The sequence below is a fragment of the Uranotaenia lowii genome, chromosome 3, assembly GCF_029784155.1.
Source record: "Uranotaenia lowii strain MFRU-FL chromosome 3, ASM2978415v1, whole genome shotgun sequence".
NCBI classification, from domain to species: domain Eukaryota; kingdom Metazoa; phylum Arthropoda; class Insecta; order Diptera; family Culicidae; genus Uranotaenia; species Uranotaenia lowii.
Genome location: NC_073693.1, coordinates 41,266,968 through 41,285,314, shown reverse-complemented (window position 1 = coordinate 41,285,314; position 18,347 = coordinate 41,266,968). Strand labels below are relative to the sequence as shown.

Here is an 18,347-nt window from a genome sequence, read left to right as displayed (position 1 = left end):
TTTGGGTAGTTCACTTCTAGCGTGTGTGTTTTCATCGCATTTTAATCAATGAAGTTTGTTTATGTAAAGTATCTAAATGGTGCCTGTAGGGAATGTCGAATTGATCAAATTTCAATCTAATACAAGACTGTAAGTCTGTAACCAATCCCGATGGAACCAGTCAAAGAGACGTGTCGGTTCTGCATGGAACCCACCCAAATTTTCACGGATTCAATCTTCAGTGATCAAATGCGACCGATTCTTAGAACAGTTTTTAGCTTTGAGGTAAGTTTTGGTTGATGCGGGTAACTTTCGGAAAAAACATTTTTTAGTCATCTAAGCAACGACCCTTGCTTGAGTACTTATTTTATGTATCTTCGTAATAGACCCGACAGACCCGGGTTGTTAAAAGGTCTCTTATAAATAATAATAATACATATGTAGTAATGTATCGTAAGGTTGTTATTGATTGTAATGTATACCTAACTTAAATAAAAAAAAATCCATTTGAAACCTTATTGAAAAAAGTCTTGAAAAAACCAATCGTCAGGTCTGGTGGCCCAGTGGTGGGTAAAGATTCAACAAGGCAGTTTCAGGACTTCAGATAACACTCATTCTATCAAATCAACAAAATATTTCTTAACTCTGTTGATTATAATCACACGAATGTACGTTATTTTTGTAACCACATATTTTGTTTGCAGCTCAATGAAGAGAAACACCTGCCAACTGGAATTTGTCCTGATTGTTACTCCAAAATATCAGCATATCATGACTTCCATGAAACCGTTCGTTTGAATGAAAATCGCTTGCAAACAACGATCATTCCAAATGAGACGGCATACATTAAGCAAGAATACCTTGTTTTGCCATATTGTAGTGAAGATAAGCTCAACGATACGACCGAGCAAATTGATCTGGCCGACAATGAAGCGACTCCACCGGAGATGAAGGTGGAATCCGAGGAGTCAAGCTCAAGTGAAGAAGAGCCTCCCAAGCGTCAGCGTAGGAAGCGCAAAATTGAAACGCCCAAGGTAGCGAACAAGAGGATTGAAGAGAAATTTGAAGAGGCTCAAAAAAAGCTGGAAAAGCAACAGGAGGAAAATAAAAAGATTGGAGAATTTTTTGCGATGACTTGTGAATACTGCAGCGAGAAGTTTGACACCTTCCTGGATTTGCAGCGCCATTCCCGCAAAGAGCACAATGCACGCGGAAGTATTAAATGTTGCAATAAAGTTATTTACAAAAGACGTAAAGTTCTGGACCACATAGATTCCCATCTTAATCCGGAAAAATTCCGCTGTGATATCTGCCAGAAAAGTTATAGCAGTAAACACTATCTAGATTTACATAACTTGAAAATACACAGTGTAGATCAACCCTTCAAATGTGAGAAATGCGAACAGCGGTTCCCTAAGGAATATCTACTGAAGGCTCACCTTGTGACTCATGTCCAGGCTGAATGCAACATTTGCAATAAAGTTCTGGCGAGTGTCAATTCTCTCAGAAACCACATTTCGATAGTGCACAATGGAGAATCGAAGCGCATTTGCGATACCTGCGGGCAGCAATTTCGTACTAAACTGGCTATGGAGAAACACATCAAGGTTCACATGGGCATCAACCCGATACAACGGGTCCAATGTCACATATGTAGCAAATGGGTCAACGGCAAAACCAATCTGAGAATGCACATTAAAACCGTGCACAACGAGAAGAACGGTCCGGTACTGTGTGATATCTGTAACCAACAGTATCCGAATCATCGGGCGATGTACAGCCACAAGCAGCGCGTTCACGTGGAGGAAAAATTCGAGTGCGAATTTTGTGGCAAAAAATTCAAGCGAAAAATCTATCTCAAAGAGCACCGGGCGTCCCACACCGGGGAAGCTCTGTACTCATGTGATCTGTGCGGCATGACCACCAACTCTAATGCCAATCTCTATTCGCACAAGAAAAGTAAACACCCGGATGAATGGCTGGAGGCTCGCAAAAAGGCTTTGGCATTGGCTTACGGGTGAGAAGTGAAGATTATTCCATAAGAATCAAATATAGTAAAAATGTCTTTAAATTTGAAATTGATCTACATTCTATAGGCAGGCTCGTATTTTGCAGATTATTCAAGCTTAGTGTAGATTTTATTGAAGGCACATTATAATTTAAACTGAAAAAAACCACTGTCTCTCGATAACTTGATTCAAAACATCTATAGCTTACCCTCCAGTATTTTAAATAAATAAAATAACTTTAAACGATACCATATGTGTTCTTTAAATGTTTGTAACCTCAACAAAATTTCCCGAAAATCATTCATAATTTCAATGTTTATAAATTAGAAAAAAAAATAGATAAGCCTTTTTTTTATTTTTTTGTTCTGTAGCAAAACATTGGCATTCAGAAGCGAAAAAGAAAAACCTTGACCTTGAAAAGTGGCATACCGTTGCGTCAGATGCTCTCTTAAAATAATCTACATGGTCTGTTTCTCTATCTTACTAAACCTTTAGAAGACACGCCGTCATCGACTAAAGATGATTTTTTATTTCAACCAACATGAAAAATTAAACTACTCACCATCTGCTGCGACCTACGGCCACGATTTTTTGGCGACATGACCCTTGTATTTATCCTTGTAACGCAAGCCGGTAACGATAGTGGAACTTTTCGGGAATGCAGACCTGCCTCCAAACATAGTGTCCGTCTCGGGATGGAACCGGATGTACTCATGCTGGATGTGCAAATTTTCCGGCAATTGAACCGTTTTTAGCGCATCCAAAGGAAGCGTTGTATCGATTGGGGACTGATAGAACTGTATGGTGTCCTCTGAAAATATAAACAATATTCATGAGTACAGCAATTTTAATAAACCATTTTTGAAATTTACCGATCGTCTTAATTTCGTGAAGCTGCGAGTTGGGAACCGAGTGCTTAAAGGCAGCGAAACATGCCGATAGGAATTCGAACTTTTGCTTTTGATCGGCGAAGGCTTGTGTGGAGTCTTTGATGTTGGCCGTTTGCGCCAGTTTCAAGATTTCTTGTTCAACATTATCTGGAGGCATATATGGTTTGGCCGAACGAAGATAACTAAAAGAATTATTAAAGTAAGTCAAATCCCAAACCAACTGTCCAATGTTAACTTACCCTTTCGAGGATAGCGATTGGCCAACGGATTGTATCATTTTTCCGGGAGTGACCAGGCTTTCACCATGTTTTTCCTGCTCCGCTATTTCCGTTCGCACTTGTTGTGCTTTTGCCTCATTTCTAGCACGATCAGTAATTTCAATCTTTTTAAATGGTTTAACTCGATTGGAGCTAACATAACGTACGATTGCTATTTCCTAAATGAAAATTAAATTTAAAGTTTTGCATTGAAATTTGTTTGTACTAAAAATTCATGTACTAAAATTTATTCAGGTCGAGAACTGGTAATCAAGCATTGAATAATAATTAAATAATAATTATTAAATAATAATTATTATTGTACTTACTGTTTCCGGAGGAATAAGGTGGACGAATCCAGTGCATAATCTACTTTTCACTAAAGCCGACATTGGGAATTAATGTTTTGGAGGTTTTTGCCGTTTTTGTCCGTAGAAAGCAAACCGGTTAAGACACGCACAAAAAAAAACTTGCGTGGTTTTGACAGTTTACATAACAAACACATTCAATAAAAATTAGTCGTCAAAAGAAAAAATATTACTCATTTTATGGATTTAAAATTTACCAATTAGATTTATAATTTTGGTGAATTTAACTAAAAATCTATAAAAAGGCAAGGAATATTTAAAGGAGGTAGTGCCGAGGCAGCCTTGCTTTAGTATTAGTACCGCCTGTGACGTCACTGTTGCCAATAATCTGTGAATTTATATGGAAATTTTTCCTTTTTTATTAGCAATTACAAAAATTTGAAGATTTTTTCAACTTTGAAGGGACACAATTCTAGAAATATTATTGTTCTTCAAGACTGATACTAAAAAAGTTGAATGTAGTAGTTGTTTTGCTTTAATTCAGACGATTGAAGTTGCTGAGGTATCCTAACTCAAATTGACAAAACTTGATAATTAGTTCAAAATTTTGCTTATAAATGTTGAAATCAGTTAGGTTTGAATCGTTGATAAAATAAAATAACCGAAAATAGTATTTTTTCGAATCCAACCACAATCTTTTATTTGAATTTAGTAAACTAAAGTTGCAATGGTTTTATTGGGGTTAATTGTTCTAAATTAGAAATTCATATGGTACACCATGTTAGATTCAAATCATGACGATGAGGTGCACTGCCATAAACTACCTATCAGACCTTTTGAAATGGGAAAATTATTATTTTTGCTCGTTTCACATAGAGCATGACTGTGCATTCAATAACAAATTCAAGAATTATACACACTGCAGTCTATTAAACACAAAAAAACCTCATAGCACAATCAACTAGTAACCTTACAACATAATCCGAATCAAATTGGATTTTAATTTAGTTCTTTAATGTGTTTAACTTTGAAATTTTGGGTTCTACCAGTGTCGAGTCCGGAGGATTCATTTCTGATCTCGCGTTCGGAAATGCTTTCCTCAGTCGCTTACGTTCGAACTTTTCGCCAACGCAATCCTCTATCAACTGACTTCTATCCACGATTTGGTTCGGGAAGCGAGAATATTTTTCCGCTTCGATTACACACACACAGTCACACGTTCGTTTCGTTAAGTTCCATTTCTTCGATCTCAATTATATAAACGCTCTCGTATCTCTCACGTCGCATGTTAGCGATTTCGTTTACCGAGATAGTGTTAGTGAGGATACTGGTTCAATATTAGAAAGCTCTATACTGATCTGGATTAGCTCATGATTTCACAGACAACATACGTCTTCACTGTGAATCACATATGACATATAAGTTTATAAGTTATTCAAACTCATATTTTTCAATACTTTCATTAAACCTTGTTCCTATATTCTCTACATCCCCCTTCTTGCCTACTCTTATTTTTCATTTTCAAAGCTTTTTTTTTAATTTTTTAATATTTCAAACATTTGAGACACAGACTTCATTTTTATGATTCAGACTAACATATATCTCTGTTTAACGTTCAAAATTAAAACGTTTTGTCTGTCTTATTTCGGTTCTCATTTTTTTTCTTCTTATCTTCTCAATAATTTTTTTATGCGTCCCACCTTTCATCTTCTTATTATTGAACTTATGCTTATTTCCTCCTGTTCTCATTTTTACTCATTATGCCATTGAATATTCTAATATCATCATTTAAGCGTCTCGTCACCCAACTTATTATTTTAAAGCTGACTGATCTCTTTTCATCGGTTTGAATTTATTGTTCAGTAGCTCATTGATTTAACTATCATTTTCTTTATATTTGAAAATATACTTTTTCTAAACTATTTTTTTTTGTAGCATCATTAACTCAAAATATTTACGTCCTAGACCGCATTTGCTTATAATTTTTCTTTAACTGAGTCATCTTTAAGTGCTTACCCATGTAATCATACAAATTTTTTTTCTCCTTATTTTTTATATTTTTCATTACTTCTTTTTTATGATTATTTTCTCATTTCTCATCTTTCAAGCGTTACTTATCTTCTATTCCCTTCTTCTCATTTATTTTAAAACATTATATTTGATCAAAACATTAACAAAGTCATCGAATACAATTCATACTATCTTAATTTCTTATCCTGTTATTTCCTTTTTTTATATTTTTCAATTTTCTTTGGTTTTGTTTATCTTCCGCATCTAATTTCTCATCTTCTATTTTTCTTATTTTCTCATCTTATCATCATTTCTTCCTTTTTTGTGCCTCGAGTCTCTCATCTTCTTATTTGAATCCTTCTAATTTTCAAATCCTGTCATCTTTTCGTCGTTTCCTTACTAGTCCAGCTTCTTACTAGGGGAAAATCGAAGGATACTTCTTCGGAGTTGTCCTGATTTCATTTTCCAGCAGCTATCGATTCCCTCAATATATTTTTGTTTGCACTAGTATACACATTTTTTTTTTATTACTCGTTCATACCCCTGAACTGATTTTTTTTTTGTAACACATTTCCGTCGTTTATCTTTCGTAATCATAAACTTTTTATAATTTTTTTGTTTCTCAACAGTATTTTCTTTTTCTCATCTCTTTTTTCTATAATCATTTTATTTGTTTATTTTTTTTATCAATTTTTTCGGTTCAAGCTCTTTTTTTTTCTCACCATTCAAAACACAAATCTTTCACATTCTAAAGTTTCATCTTCCTATCTCATGTTTCATTTTATTTTCTTTTTATCTTTTCATCTTACCCTACAATCCTTTGTTTCTCTTGTCTCCAAAACCTTAATGTTCCAAAATTTTTAAAAGAACTCATAATTTTCTTTTTTTTTTTTGATCCTTTGACTAGCTCAAATTACTTTTGATTATAAACTGCACTTCTTCTTATCATTTTTAACCTTAGTCAGCGAACAACGCAGCATTTGCTCTTTGATCATCCCTTTGGAAACATTTAATTTTTTTTTTATCCTATCTTTTAATATTTTAAAATTCTTTTCCTTTTTTTGTTTATTTTTTTGTCCTCTTTCATTCCCTCTTCTTCTCATCTTTTTGTATCATTTTATTTGATCATGACCTTAACGGGGTTAACGAATAAAACAATTTAGAAAATCTCAATTTCTCATCTTATTATCTTCTTCTTGACTTATCTCTCCAGCTTCTTAACCTTGAATCTTGCTTTGTTTTTAATTTTAAGTCATCATTTGGATCAAGAAGTGATCCGTTGATCAGAAATAAATATCAAAAAACGACTCATGTTTTAGGATAACATCTTATATCTTGTCACCTTTTTATATCGTCTACCTTTCTGGTTTTTTTCTCATCTGATTTTCGTCACAATTTTAAATATTTTAATTTACTGATCTTTCCATCTACTTAGTTCTACACAACCTCTATACTTATTTTTTTTTCATTGTTTCATCTTATCTCATCTTCTATCTTTCTCTCTTCACATCTCGTCATCATTTCTTCCATTTTTCTCTCCAGCCTTTCATCTTCTTATTTGAGTCGTTCCATTTTCTAATTTTCGAATCCTGTCATCTTTTCCTCGTTTCATCATCAAGCTTTTAATTATCGTGGCCGAAAGAACTTTATTCAGAATTTCATCAATGGACTCGTTTCTCATTTTCTTTTCTTCTTATTTTATCATCTTACTTTCCCTCATTTGTCTTATCTCCAAAATCATCTCATGTTAGGGGATTTCATCTATCATCTCTACATTTTTTTTATCTTGCTTCTTCTCATCTGATAATGTTTCTTGTCATTCTTTTTGCACATTTTTTTTTACCCAATTATTTTTGCTTTTTTTTACCCCTCTATTATATTTTATCATTTTTTAATTTTATCGTTAAATTGTTCGCATCTCATTTCTCATCTTCATCACTTCTTTCGTTCTCATCTTTTTTTTATACATTCTTCTATGTTTTTCTCCAGTCTCTCATCTTCTAACGTCCAAACATTTCATTTATTAAATTTATCATTTATTTTTTTTTCATTTTCTCATTTCAAAATTATATCATATTCGGAAATTTTCAAATTGAGATCACCAAGAATCGCTCAAGATTCTCTTGTACTTTTAAAACCAGTAAGAATGATTTCTTAACTAAGTCTAAAGTTTCATCTAAGTTCGATCATCTAAACTAATCAAAATCCTAAACGTAAATTTGTTCTTGCCTGTCGAAGCAAGTACTCGGCCGCTCAATGCCAAAAATAAGCCGATCGAGGCCCCTAAGAATCGTTCAGGATTTTACTGTACTTGCCGCTCGAAGCAAGTACTCGGCCGCTCAAAGCCGAAATTAAGCCACTCGAGGCTTCTAAGAATTGCTCGAAATTCTTCTGCACTTGCCGCTCGGAGCAAGTATTCGACCGCTCAGAGCCGAAATAAAGCCACTCGAGGCTTTTAAGAATCGCTCAAGATTCTTCTGTACTTGCCGCTCGAAGCAAGTACTCGGCCGCTCGGAGCCGAAAATAAGCCGCTCGAGGCTTTTAAGAACCGCTCAAGGTTCTTCTGTACTTGCCGCTCAGAGCAAGTACTCGGCCGCTCGAAGCCGAAAATAAGCCGCTCGAGGCTTTTAAGAATCGCTCAAGATTCTTCTGTACATGCCGCTCGGAGCAAGTACTCGGCCGCTCAGAGCCGAAAATAAGCCATTCTAGGCCAGAATCACTTAAGATTCTTTGTGACTTTGCCACTCAGAACAAAATCATCCAGAACCACTAAAAGTTCTGAATTTACATCGCCACTCGAAGCAAATATTAACTATCAGCCCGCCATATAATAACTTTCACATCAATGCATTGTCAAGCCATTCCAATTCTGGCAATAGTTTTCGAAATTCCTGGCCATCTTTTTTTTTTATAACAACACTTACCAAAATGGCCTCCAAATGCACTTCAAACACCGATTAAAGGATTCTGAACAACCGATCGCGATAGCACTTCTCATCTAACCGACATTAACAAATCAACACCTGTCTTCACGAAATCAAACTGTTTTACATTTCTTTCCCGGGGAGCGTTAACCACGCCATTGTCGAGTCCGGAGGATTCATTTCTGATCTCGCGTTCGGAAATGCTTTCCTCAGTCGCTTACGTTCGAACTTTTCGCCAACGCAATCCTCTATCAACTGACTTCTATCCACGATTTGGTTCGGGAAGCGAGAATATTTTTCCGCTTCGATTACACACACACAGTCACACGTTCGTTTCGTTAAGTTCCATTTCTTCGATCTCAATTATATAAACGCTCTCGTATCTCTCACGTCGCATGTTAGCGATTTCGTTTACCGAGATAGTGTTAGTGAGGATACTGGTTCAATATTAGAAAGCTCTATACTGATCTGGATTAGCTCATGATTTCACAGACAACATACGTCTTCACTGTGAATCACATATGACATATAAGTTTATAAGTTATTCAAACTCATATTTTTCAATACTTTCATTAAACCTTGTTCCTATATTCTCTACAACCAGTATAAACCTTCGACAGCTTGGCAACAGTGACGTCACGAAAAAAATCCAATATGGCTCTCGGCACTACCTTCTTTCAATATTCCTTGATAAAAAGGCATGCTTACTTGAAATGTACCTCAAGATAAGTCCTCTAGTGCTATGGTATGCGCTATAGACACTATAATTTCATATAGTCTGACAAAGAGAATGACGGGAGCCAATCGAACTGTCATCCGCAGGAGCCAATCGAGCAAATTTTCTAAATATTGGAAAATCATGGTTGAAGTATTGTGATTCACAAAGTTTTTCTGGCTTTTTGATAACATTAACTAAAGTTACTTAGCATAATTTTCATTATTTTTTCACCTATAGACCATAATGTATTTTTCAAAAGCGATTTCGAGTTGGAGAGATAAAAATAGCATGCAATTTACGAATCTGAGAAACTATTTTTTATTTTGTAACTGGAGAGAGTAATGAAGAGCTTGAACATTATCGTAGAATGCTCGATTGGCTCCGCGCGAATGACAGTTCGATTGGCTCCCGTCATTCTCTTTGCCAGACTATATGAAATTATAGTGTCTATAGTATGCGCTCTGTGCAAATAAAATATTTTTGCAGTTTTTTTTTACTTTTCGGTAGAAAACTGAGAGCTTTTTGAACAGAATTGTAATCGATTAAGATAGAAACTCATGTCGGAACCAAACAAAATCAATAAAACTATTGTTTTGTAGATAAAGCATGCTCTAAGTCCTCTAGTGCTGCCCAAGTAACCATAAGCACTAAAACATACCCGCATAAATAAGAATTGTAACCAAACGATTTCTTAAATAGTCTAACGACGATTTGATGAAGCGTAAAAAAACTTTTAGTAAACGATTATTCAAACGGTGAAATACATTGATTGAACCGTGAGTTCCGAATTCACAGTATTTTTAATATGTCGTTAGGTTATGTAATTGTTAAAAACTGTTAATACACTTATATGGAGAAACTTTTCTACAAACAGTTGATGTAATGTACAAAATCCCCTTGTAGAAACGTTTTTCATGCATCGAACCTTTATTGCTATCGTTTTCCTTAAAGTTGTCTTGTATCTAAACATTTATATTAATAGTTATGAAAGAATTTGACAAAACGTTCTTCCAACGTTACAAAAACGGTATTCGGAATCGTGCGTAAATAAATTACGCACACATACACAAATGTGTTTGGAGTATTAGGATTTCAAAAATAAAAACACCATTTCTTTTCACTATTTTATTTCGTAATATTTTTAATCACATTGTAGAACCTCGTGGTAGCAGTTGTAGCCAAACACGTCCGTCCTGCTTCGTGGTTGCCGTCAAAGAGAGCGATTATCATTCGGCTTGGTTGTTCGTCCCCGTAAATCGATTACACACACAGAGAAACACTTTGACAACCGAGGGGTTTCCTAATGGATTATTACAAGTGTTATACACTGAGATGAATCGCAACAACTTTTACAACTGCAAGACTCTACATCCCTTTCCTCCTCTAAAATAAAAACCAAAGAAAAATTAAGTATCTAATGACAAATTCGATTTATTTAACAGAAAAATAGCCAAAAAAAAAAAATTATGTTTTAATCCATGTATCGCGAAGGGAGCTTTTTCGGTCTAGTTGGACGATTCGGTGGAAGTTCTTTGCTATCGACTCCATCATTATTATCCACTTCCTGGTGTTTTCTTTTATTACCCAGATTCATTTTTACTGGACTATCAGATTCTGAGTTATCGGACGAAACGATAACGTCTTCTTGCGTCATTCGTTCAGTGACATCCTCTGTTGTCTTCTGCAAAGGAAACTTCCGCAAATGGGAAATTGGACGGCGATACGTTGTTCCGTCTTCATTCGCTACTAATGTGTCACTTCCTGTCTTTTCGATGACTGTATATTTTTCCAGCCGAAACTTGGGCTCCAACTTACCCGCTTCATAGTTCCGTATCATCACTTTGTCACCGACTTCTATTTCGGAAGTTTTAGCCTTTCTGCGTTCATCTGCGTAGATCTTACCCTTCACTTTCCGGATTGCATCTTTTTCCCGTGTGCTCTCATCTCTCATCCAGTTGGGGTCCGTTCTTAGAGAGGGTAATAAGTCCTTAACTGGCCTTCCTGTTAGCAGTTCAAACGGTGCTTTATCCGTCGTCGAATGAGGCGTGGTATTAACCATATACACATAATCTTGCAAGGCTTTTCTCCAGTCAGTTTGGGTTACTTTCGCAATGCGCAATGCCCTCAATATCCCTTGGTTCTGCATCTCGACTAGCCCGTTCATCTGAGGCCAATAAGGGATAGTGTGTACCAATCGAATGTTTCTACTAGTGCAATATTCAGAAAACTCTACACTGGAGAATGGAGGGCCATTATCGCAACGTATAGTTTCCGGATAAGTATGCTCACGGAATAGGGCCTCCAACACTTCAATAGTCTTAGCCGCATTTGTGATTTTCATTTCAGATACTGACAAGAACCGGCTGTAGTAATCCACGGTCACTAAGAACGTGGCACACTCTTTGGCAGAGAAAAAGTCAATTCCTATCTGCTGCCAAGCACGTTCAGGCATCTCCGTTCTTATCATTGGCTCGGGTGGATTCTGTCTACTAACGGCGGAGCAACCAGCGCATTGTTGTACAGTTTCATTCACATCGCGGTCCATACAGGGCCACCATAACTTCTCCCTCAAGTTTCGTCGCATTGCAACGATACCGGGATGCCCTTTGTGCGCGATTTGCAATGCCCTCGATCGCAACTTTTTAGGAAGTACAATCCTGTCATTCCTGACTACGATTCCATCGATTGATCCTAACTCATTTTGAAAAGCTTGGTACCGGAAAAGCTCTTTTTCCCACTTATCTGTTTTAAGAGCGTTAATCACTGCCATCAAAACCTGATCTGCCTCTGTTTCTTTCTGAATCTCTTTCAAAGTTATCGCAGAAAGACCTTCGTTTAACGCAAACAGAAAGTGATCTGAACCTTCATCAAACGCTGCATCGCACTGTGTAACTAGACGGGAGAGGATGTCAGAACTATTTCTTGCTCCTGGAATAAAACAATTACTGTTACTTTACTTAATTTAAAAACGATGTCAACCATTCTTACCTGGAATATATCGAACACGAAAATTATAAGGTTGTAAACGAAGTGCAAAACCTTCAGCCCTTGAACAGGCTCGTCTTCCGTTTTGGTGCTTGCCTTCATAAATATATTCCAGTGTCCTATGGTCTGTAAATACGGTGAATTCGAGGCCGAACAGGTAGAGGTAAAATTTCTCCACCGCCCACACAACCGCCAATGCCTCTCTCTGGGTTTGTGGGTACACTCGCTCGGCAGGCGTCAATCCCTTTGACGCAAAGCTTATGATTCTAGAAACACCCTTATCATCCTTCTGTATCAACACTGCCCCCAACCCGACTGGTGAGGCATCAACATAAAGTTCAGTCGTATCACACGGATCGAAAAATCCAAGCTTGCGCACGTTATTAACCAGCTCGTTACGTAGATCATCAAAGGCTTTCTGCTGATTATCACCAAATTTATCAATTTCTCCACGTACAAACATCCGCAAAGGCTCAGATCTGGTCGAGAGATCGGGGATGAACTGGCCCACAAAATTAACGAGTCCCAAGAAGCTACGTACCTCTTCTTTAGATGACGGCAGGCGAAAATTCTTAATGGCAGATACTTTTTCTTCAGAAGGACTAATCCCAGTAGTACTCACTTTAAATCCGAGTATCTCCATTTCTTGTACTCCAATGACGCATTTCTCTTTGTTGAGTAAAGCATTATTATCTTTCAAAACACGGAGGACTTCCTCCAGTCGCGCATCATGTTCTTCACGAGTCCTTCCGAACACAACGATATCGTCTATATATATTATGACTCCCTCAATTCCCATCAGCATCTCGGTCATAATCCTCTGAAAAATTTCAGGAGCTGCGTTAATCCCGAACATGAGACGCTTGAATCGCATGAGTCCTTTTCCCGTCATGAAAGTTGTAATGCTCCGGGAGTCTGGATGAAGCTCAACGTGATGGTAAGCAGATGTTATGTCCAACCTCGAGTAAAATTTTGAACCTTTCAATTTATTCAAAAAAGTGTCGATAACTGGTAGTGGATAATGTTCACGTTGGACAGCTTCATTAGCATTCTTCATATTGATGCATATTCTAACATCATCCTTACCTTTCGGTACCACTACCATCGGGGAAATCCACTCGGGGGAGCCCACGACTCTTTCTATGACATCACTCAATAACAGTTCTTCTAGTTTGTCGTTGACTTTTTGCTCCATGGCTGCTGGTACCCTGAGATAGGCTACTTTCTTTGGAATGATCCGGTCGTCAATAGACAACTTGACTAATATTCCAGGAAACTTCGGAAACGGTTTGACCAACCCATCAATGTTAGACACATGTAGCCCAACCTTAAGGACCTTAAGCTCCTCAGCTGTGCTTTTACTCAACAACGATCTTTGAGCTCCTTCGATCACGAAAAATTCCGCATAACACTTGGGCTTCACTGGGTTGATTGACAGCCATGCTTCAAACATCGCCTTCACCTGCAAAGGTTCTTGGCTAGCATAACCGTTGAATTGGCGATCACATTTCGTTCTATAGTTGAATACTTTTGTATTTCGTTGCTGTATAACGTCCCACGCTTCTTCAGTGACTGTGTTAATCGATGCTCCAGAATCTATAAGAAATTCTACCGCCGTTTTGTCGATCATATAAGTGACAAGACCGCTGTCAAGGACATGACCATCCACCTAATAAGAAGAAGATTTTTTTTAATTCAAAAATTCATTTTATTCAGTTCATCAATTCCGAGGTTCTACGAAACCTTATTTTATAAATAATTAAAGAAAACAAACAGTTCAATTAATCTTCAAAACAAAATCATTCTACCTTGGCAATGTCTTCCGTTGTCGGGCGGTGTGGGATTTCTGCTTTCCAATGTTCTTTCGAATCAACAAGCGAGTTAGCTTCGTTTCGACCTCTGACGGCAGGCTTTTTCGATGACGGCAATGAATGAGTTCCATCACACTTCCTGGCATAGTGACCACTCTGTCCACAACGGTTACAGATAGCTCCACGTGCCAAACACTCAAGTGACTCCGATCCATGATTATATGATCCACAACGCCAACACTGCTCTCCTCGCTGAATACGAGCTGCACCTCTTCTAAAATCCGGACGGAAAGGAGTTGTACGCTTTGTGAACGAATGCTCGTAGCGCTGTGGTCTCCAAGTATTCCTTCTGACCGAAATGTTGTTGACTTCCGATTGGCTTCTCTCCTTCTCTCTCTGTCTAACAAGAATTTCCCGGTTGATGGCGTAATTGATTAGCTCGTCCAAATTCATTACGCTCTCCAGACCCTTATCTCGTACTTTTTCGTCCCGAGCGCCGATCGTGATCTGCTGTAAAATCTCTGTGTCTTCACGATCACGGAATTCACAGCGAGCCGCTTGTGTTCGGAGTCCGAGGATAAAGGCATTGAACGACTCCTCAGGTTTCTGTCTCAGACCACGAAAAACTTCGAGTTCCACACGATCATTCCGCTTCCCAACAAAAAATGCTTGTAAGCGCTTAACAGCGTTGTCATACTCGGGCACTTCTCTTGGCATAAGAGGGACCTTGACTGGCTCAGGATAAAACTCATCAGGTACTGCCCGTAGATTGTAGAAAATCCGCTGCAGTCCTCTTCCTCCCATGGCCAGCATTGTTGCCAACTTCTCGCGTTGAGATTCCATTTCCCGTAACTGCATGATGAGTTCGAAAGCCCGGTGCCACTCTTCCCATTCTCTTCGCAAGTCCTGGGCATCGACTGCATCGTTAAACTGAGCCAAAGGGTAACGCAATTTGTCTTCTCCGTTCATCTGAAATTTGAAGAACAAAACTTCAATCAGTAATCTTCATTTTTCCTCTAGCAAATTGATATACAATTTTTTAATTTTTTTCAATATAATAATTCCTTTTCATCCAATTTCAATTGCCACTATCATAACAAATTGACTTCACTTTTACGTTGCGGTACTAGAGTTCTGGCTGTCATTTATAACTACAACACCTTTTTTCTTTTTTTTTTTTGCAAATTTTCAATTAGTTACAGCGCTTCGGATTCCTCCGGTCTCGCTTCAATTTTTTTTAATTTCTTTTTAGTACAGCGCTTCGGATTTTACCGGTCTCGCTTCTTCATTTTTTTCCCAAACAGCGCTTCGGATTTCACCGGTCTCGCTTCTTCTTTTTTTTTACACAGCGCTTCGGATTTCACCGGTCTCGCTTCTCATTTTCTTTTTTTTTTAAACACAGCGCTTCGGATTCCACCGGACTCGCTTTATTTTCCTCCAGCACTACGGATTTCACCGGCCTCGCTTATATTTCGTTTCAGTTTCCCGGATTCTACCGAATTTCCTGTTTTAATCAGTGAGATACATTTTACAGCACAAAACATTTACTAATTTATTCATTACACACGCGCATTATTCTGAGCCTCCCGGAATTGAATTTCTAGTTTTCACAAACGAACCTCATTCGTCTATTCAAATTTTTGGACACTTGTAAATTCTACTGGGGTACTTAATGCTTCCACTATTTCGAAATTTAGATATCCACGCGAATTTTTCAATCCCGATTTTCCAACTCACCATTTTGTTTTCACCGGCTGCGCCAAATTGTAGAACCTCGTGGTAGCAGTTGTAGCCAAACACGTCCGTCCTGCTTCGTGGTTGCCGTCAAAGAGAGCGATTATCATTCGGCTTGGTTGTTCGTCCCCGTAAATCGATTACACACACAGAGAAACACTTTGACAACCGAGGGGTTTCCTAATGGATTATTACAAGTGTTATACACTGAGATGAATCGCAACAACTTTTACAACTGCAAGACTCTACACACATCTGGGAGGTTCCCACGGCTGGGGAACTCGGATTGCACCCTAGGTTCAGGCTGCAGCTGCCGATGTCTTCTGTGTCCGGTTACAACGGCAGCCGAATAATTACAGGAGGTGGTGGTGGTTCCTCTCCATGAGCTTCGGGGCCCGAAGGAATCTTCAGTTCCGAGGTCATATTTGCGGGTTTCTATAAAGAAAAATTTCACTCATTAGGAACTAATAATAGAAGAAATATTTTATGTTTATGAAATTTTACTTACTAGGGCAAGTGAGCTTTAACTTGGCATGCTCCTTATCTTGGCATGCCAAAATGCATTTTGGTAATTTGTATGTCAAACATATGCCTAAAAATATAAAATAAATCAAACATAAAAGAAAATCGCATTTGTCTACATTCTGCATAGCATTTGCCCGCAATTGAATCCAAATAACTGCGTAATAATTTTTTTTTCACATGACGAACTGGAAGTAAAATTACGATTTTCGGAAAAATCTGAAATGAACCTACCTTGCTAGTGCATCTGCCACCTTCGGATCGATTTAAAAAACACACTTCCCTATGAAAAAATCACTAAAAAATACCGTTGGTTACAGCAAAACGTGGCAAAAAATATAAAATTATAACTTACTCCAAACAACGTACATATTTGATCTAAAATTGAAGAAAATATAAACATTTTTTTCGCCTAATCTTGGCATGAAATTCCACTAATTGAGGTTTGTATGTATGTGTGAGAACGAAATTAGCAGGCAGACGGTAGCCGGCAGCCGGCAGCCGAATCGTCGGCCGTTAGTGCACAGTGGTCTGGAAATTTAAAACCGGTCGAAAGTAAAAAGAATGATTTAATTAAAATAACTTGAAAATACCATAAATGTATTTTGGACTATAATCAATTTATTCATCTCTCAAGCGTATTTGGCATCTTAGTTGGAATTATAATACTAAAAGTTTAGCTGGCTTTTTTTTTTTTGGTATTTACTAGAACTTTTCCTCTCTGTGTGTCCTCTCCTTCTGTGCACGAAATCAACAGGATTCGGATCCGAATCGATATCTTGGATCACAACGTTGAAGTAACTTTATCCATACCCAAAAAAGAAATCTACAAATGTAAATAAGGTCCAACGTATTTTGATTTCATTTTATTTGTGCTGGAGATGAACATTTGTGGTTTATATGTCGCTTTGAAAGGAATGGTTACAAAGTTAAAATTATGACATTCTAAATATTATGTTTATTAAAAAAAGTAGTTGCATTGTTGCAGTAGTTGTTCACAATGTTGAAAAACTATGTAACTAAGAGCTAAATTTTATTGTTTTCAATTTCATGTGAAATCAAAAATAATATTTTGACCAAGTTTGTTTTATATTATGGATCACTGTGCATCAGCAGAGGTGACGACGTTTGTTTTCCGTAGGAAAGGAATATGCGAAGGAAGCGCTGCCGAGTTTGGATGATGATTTTGCATGAGTGCGAGTGGGATGCAGCTTGAATTTCACCCAGCTTGTAAATTTGTTGTTCGCTTCCATTGGCTACAGTCCCCAAACGAACGAGTGAGATGCAATCGATTTCTATCAGGCTGGCTGGAGTGAGCGATAGTTTGTCTTGTTTTGCTATCCGGGTGTACGCAAACGATTGCTAGAAAATTCCTAAGGGCGACATTTTAAATATGTAGGTATGATTCAAAGAATTGTTCGCTTACTTGAGTTTTAGCTTTAGCTTGCTTCTTGCCTCGGTCATAATGGTTTTTAAAATGTCTCTCCTCCTTTTATGGGAGTGGAATAAAAAAATATGAACATTCACTATCGTATGTTAACTTCAATGGAAACAGATCTATCATGATTTCATTTTAAAAAATAGAACAAACGATTTGTTTGCTCGGTTAATAAACATTTTTATGTTAACCAATGCAATATTTTCGAACCTTTTTGTTCTAGATTGTCATTCTGATAATAGAAATTTTAAACACAACAGAAACTGAAACAAACAAATGAAACTTTTTTACGTAAGATTATAATTCTGCACGCAAATATCGATTTTAAAAATTGGTTGACATTTCATACTTTCGACTTTTTGAAAACAACACAGAACATTGTTGTGCTTCCTTCCAGGATATTATCAACGAATTCGTGGGGGCTGTTGTTGTATTAGTGAGGCAAATTTCTTCTAGAGGCTGCCAATTTAAGGAACTCATAAAGGGCCACAATTCGGAACGGGGGCCACAATAAGGAGCATTTCAATCAATAGTTTGATCAGGTTTATATCAAACTATCCACCGCTTTAAAGCAAGGACATATTTTTACTACATTTCAGGCTAGTAAGCAATCATATTTGTTGAAGGACTTTTGAAGGTACATATTACAGGAAGACTTCAATCATGGGAACTATAGTCAACCATGCCTTAGGGGCCAAGTTCGGGTACATTTACCCTATATGCTTTTAATCCCGATTTCTGGCGAATTTCCCGAAGAAAAAA

General features: G+C 37.4%; 4 protein-coding genes across 4 annotated transcripts; 1 reads left to right on the top strand and 3 right to left on the bottom strand.

Annotated features, from left to right (window-relative positions):
• The first annotated feature begins 11 nt into the window (after positions 1-11).
• On the top strand, positions 12-2,275 carry LOC129756752 (transcription factor grauzone-like). The gene is made up of 2 exons (XM_055753746.1): positions 12-264; positions 684-2,275. The coding sequence occupies exons 1-2, from the start codon at positions 151-153 to the stop codon at positions 1,998-2,000; spliced, it is 1,431 nt and encodes a 476-aa protein (XP_055609721.1). The 5' UTR covers positions 12-150; the 3' UTR covers positions 2,001-2,275.
• A 228-nt stretch (positions 2,276-2,503) lies between these two features.
• On the bottom strand, positions 2,504-3,613 carry LOC129756758 (39S ribosomal protein L50, mitochondrial). The gene is made up of 4 exons (XM_055753751.1): positions 3,465-3,613; positions 3,118-3,314; positions 2,861-3,060; positions 2,504-2,799 (listed from the first exon to the last, which is right to left on the bottom strand). The coding sequence occupies exons 1-4, from the start codon at positions 3,525-3,527 to the stop codon at positions 2,564-2,566; spliced, it is 696 nt and encodes a 231-aa protein (XP_055609726.1). The 5' UTR covers positions 3,528-3,613; the 3' UTR covers positions 2,504-2,563.
• Positions 3,614-10,566: 6,953 nt separating this feature from the next.
• Positions 10,567-13,710, bottom strand: LOC129752122 (uncharacterized protein K02A2.6-like). Its single transcript, XM_055747914.1, has 3 exons — positions 12,271-13,710; positions 12,084-12,206; positions 10,567-11,979 (listed from the first exon to the last, which is right to left on the bottom strand). Exons 1-3 carry the CDS (start codon positions 13,708-13,710, stop codon positions 10,567-10,569), a joined length of 2,976 nt encoding a protein of 991 aa, XP_055603889.1.
• A 95-nt stretch (positions 13,711-13,805) lies between these two features.
• On the bottom strand, positions 13,806-15,696 carry LOC129756754 (uncharacterized). The gene is made up of 2 exons (XM_055753748.1): positions 15,629-15,696; positions 13,806-14,860 (listed from the first exon to the last, which is right to left on the bottom strand). Exons 1-2 carry the CDS (start codon positions 15,629-15,631, stop codon positions 13,880-13,882), a joined length of 984 nt encoding a protein of 327 aa, XP_055609723.1. The 5' UTR covers positions 15,632-15,696; the 3' UTR covers positions 13,806-13,879.
• Between the last annotated feature and the right edge of the window lie 2,651 nt (positions 15,697-18,347).

Excerpts from the sequence above, each read along its gene's own strand:
- LOC129756752 (XM_055753746.1), top strand. The coding sequence starts at position 151 with ATGGAACCAGTCAAAGAGACGTGTCGGTTCTGCATGGAACCCACCCAA. Across the intron at positions 265-683 it reads GAACAGTTTTTAGCTTTGAG|CTCAATGAAGAGAAACACCT; the intron begins GTAAGTTTTGGT and ends TTTTGTTTGCAG.
- LOC129756758 (XM_055753751.1), bottom strand. The coding sequence starts at position 3,527 with ATGTCGGCTTTAGTGAAAAGTAGATTATGCACTGGATTCGTCCACCTT. Across the intron at positions 3,315-3,464 it reads ACCTTATTCCTCCGGAAACA|GAAATAGCAATCGTACGTTA; the intron begins GTAAGTACAATA and ends ATTTTCATTTAG. Across the intron at positions 2,800-2,860 it reads TCACGAAATTAAGACGATCG|AGGACACCATACAGTTCTAT; the intron begins GTAAATTTCAAA and ends TTATATTTTCAG.
- LOC129752122 (XM_055747914.1), bottom strand. The coding sequence starts at position 13,710 with ATGATCGACAAAACGGCGGTAGAATTTCTTATAGATTCTGGAGCATCG. Across the intron at positions 12,207-12,270 it reads CCCAGAGAGAGGCATTGGCG|ACCATAGGACACTGGAATAT; the intron begins GTTGTGTGGGCG and ends CCGTATTTACAG. Across the intron at positions 11,980-12,083 it reads TCGTGTTCGATATATTCCAG|TGCGATGCAGCGTTTGATGA; the intron begins GTAAGAATGGTT and ends CTAGTTACACAG.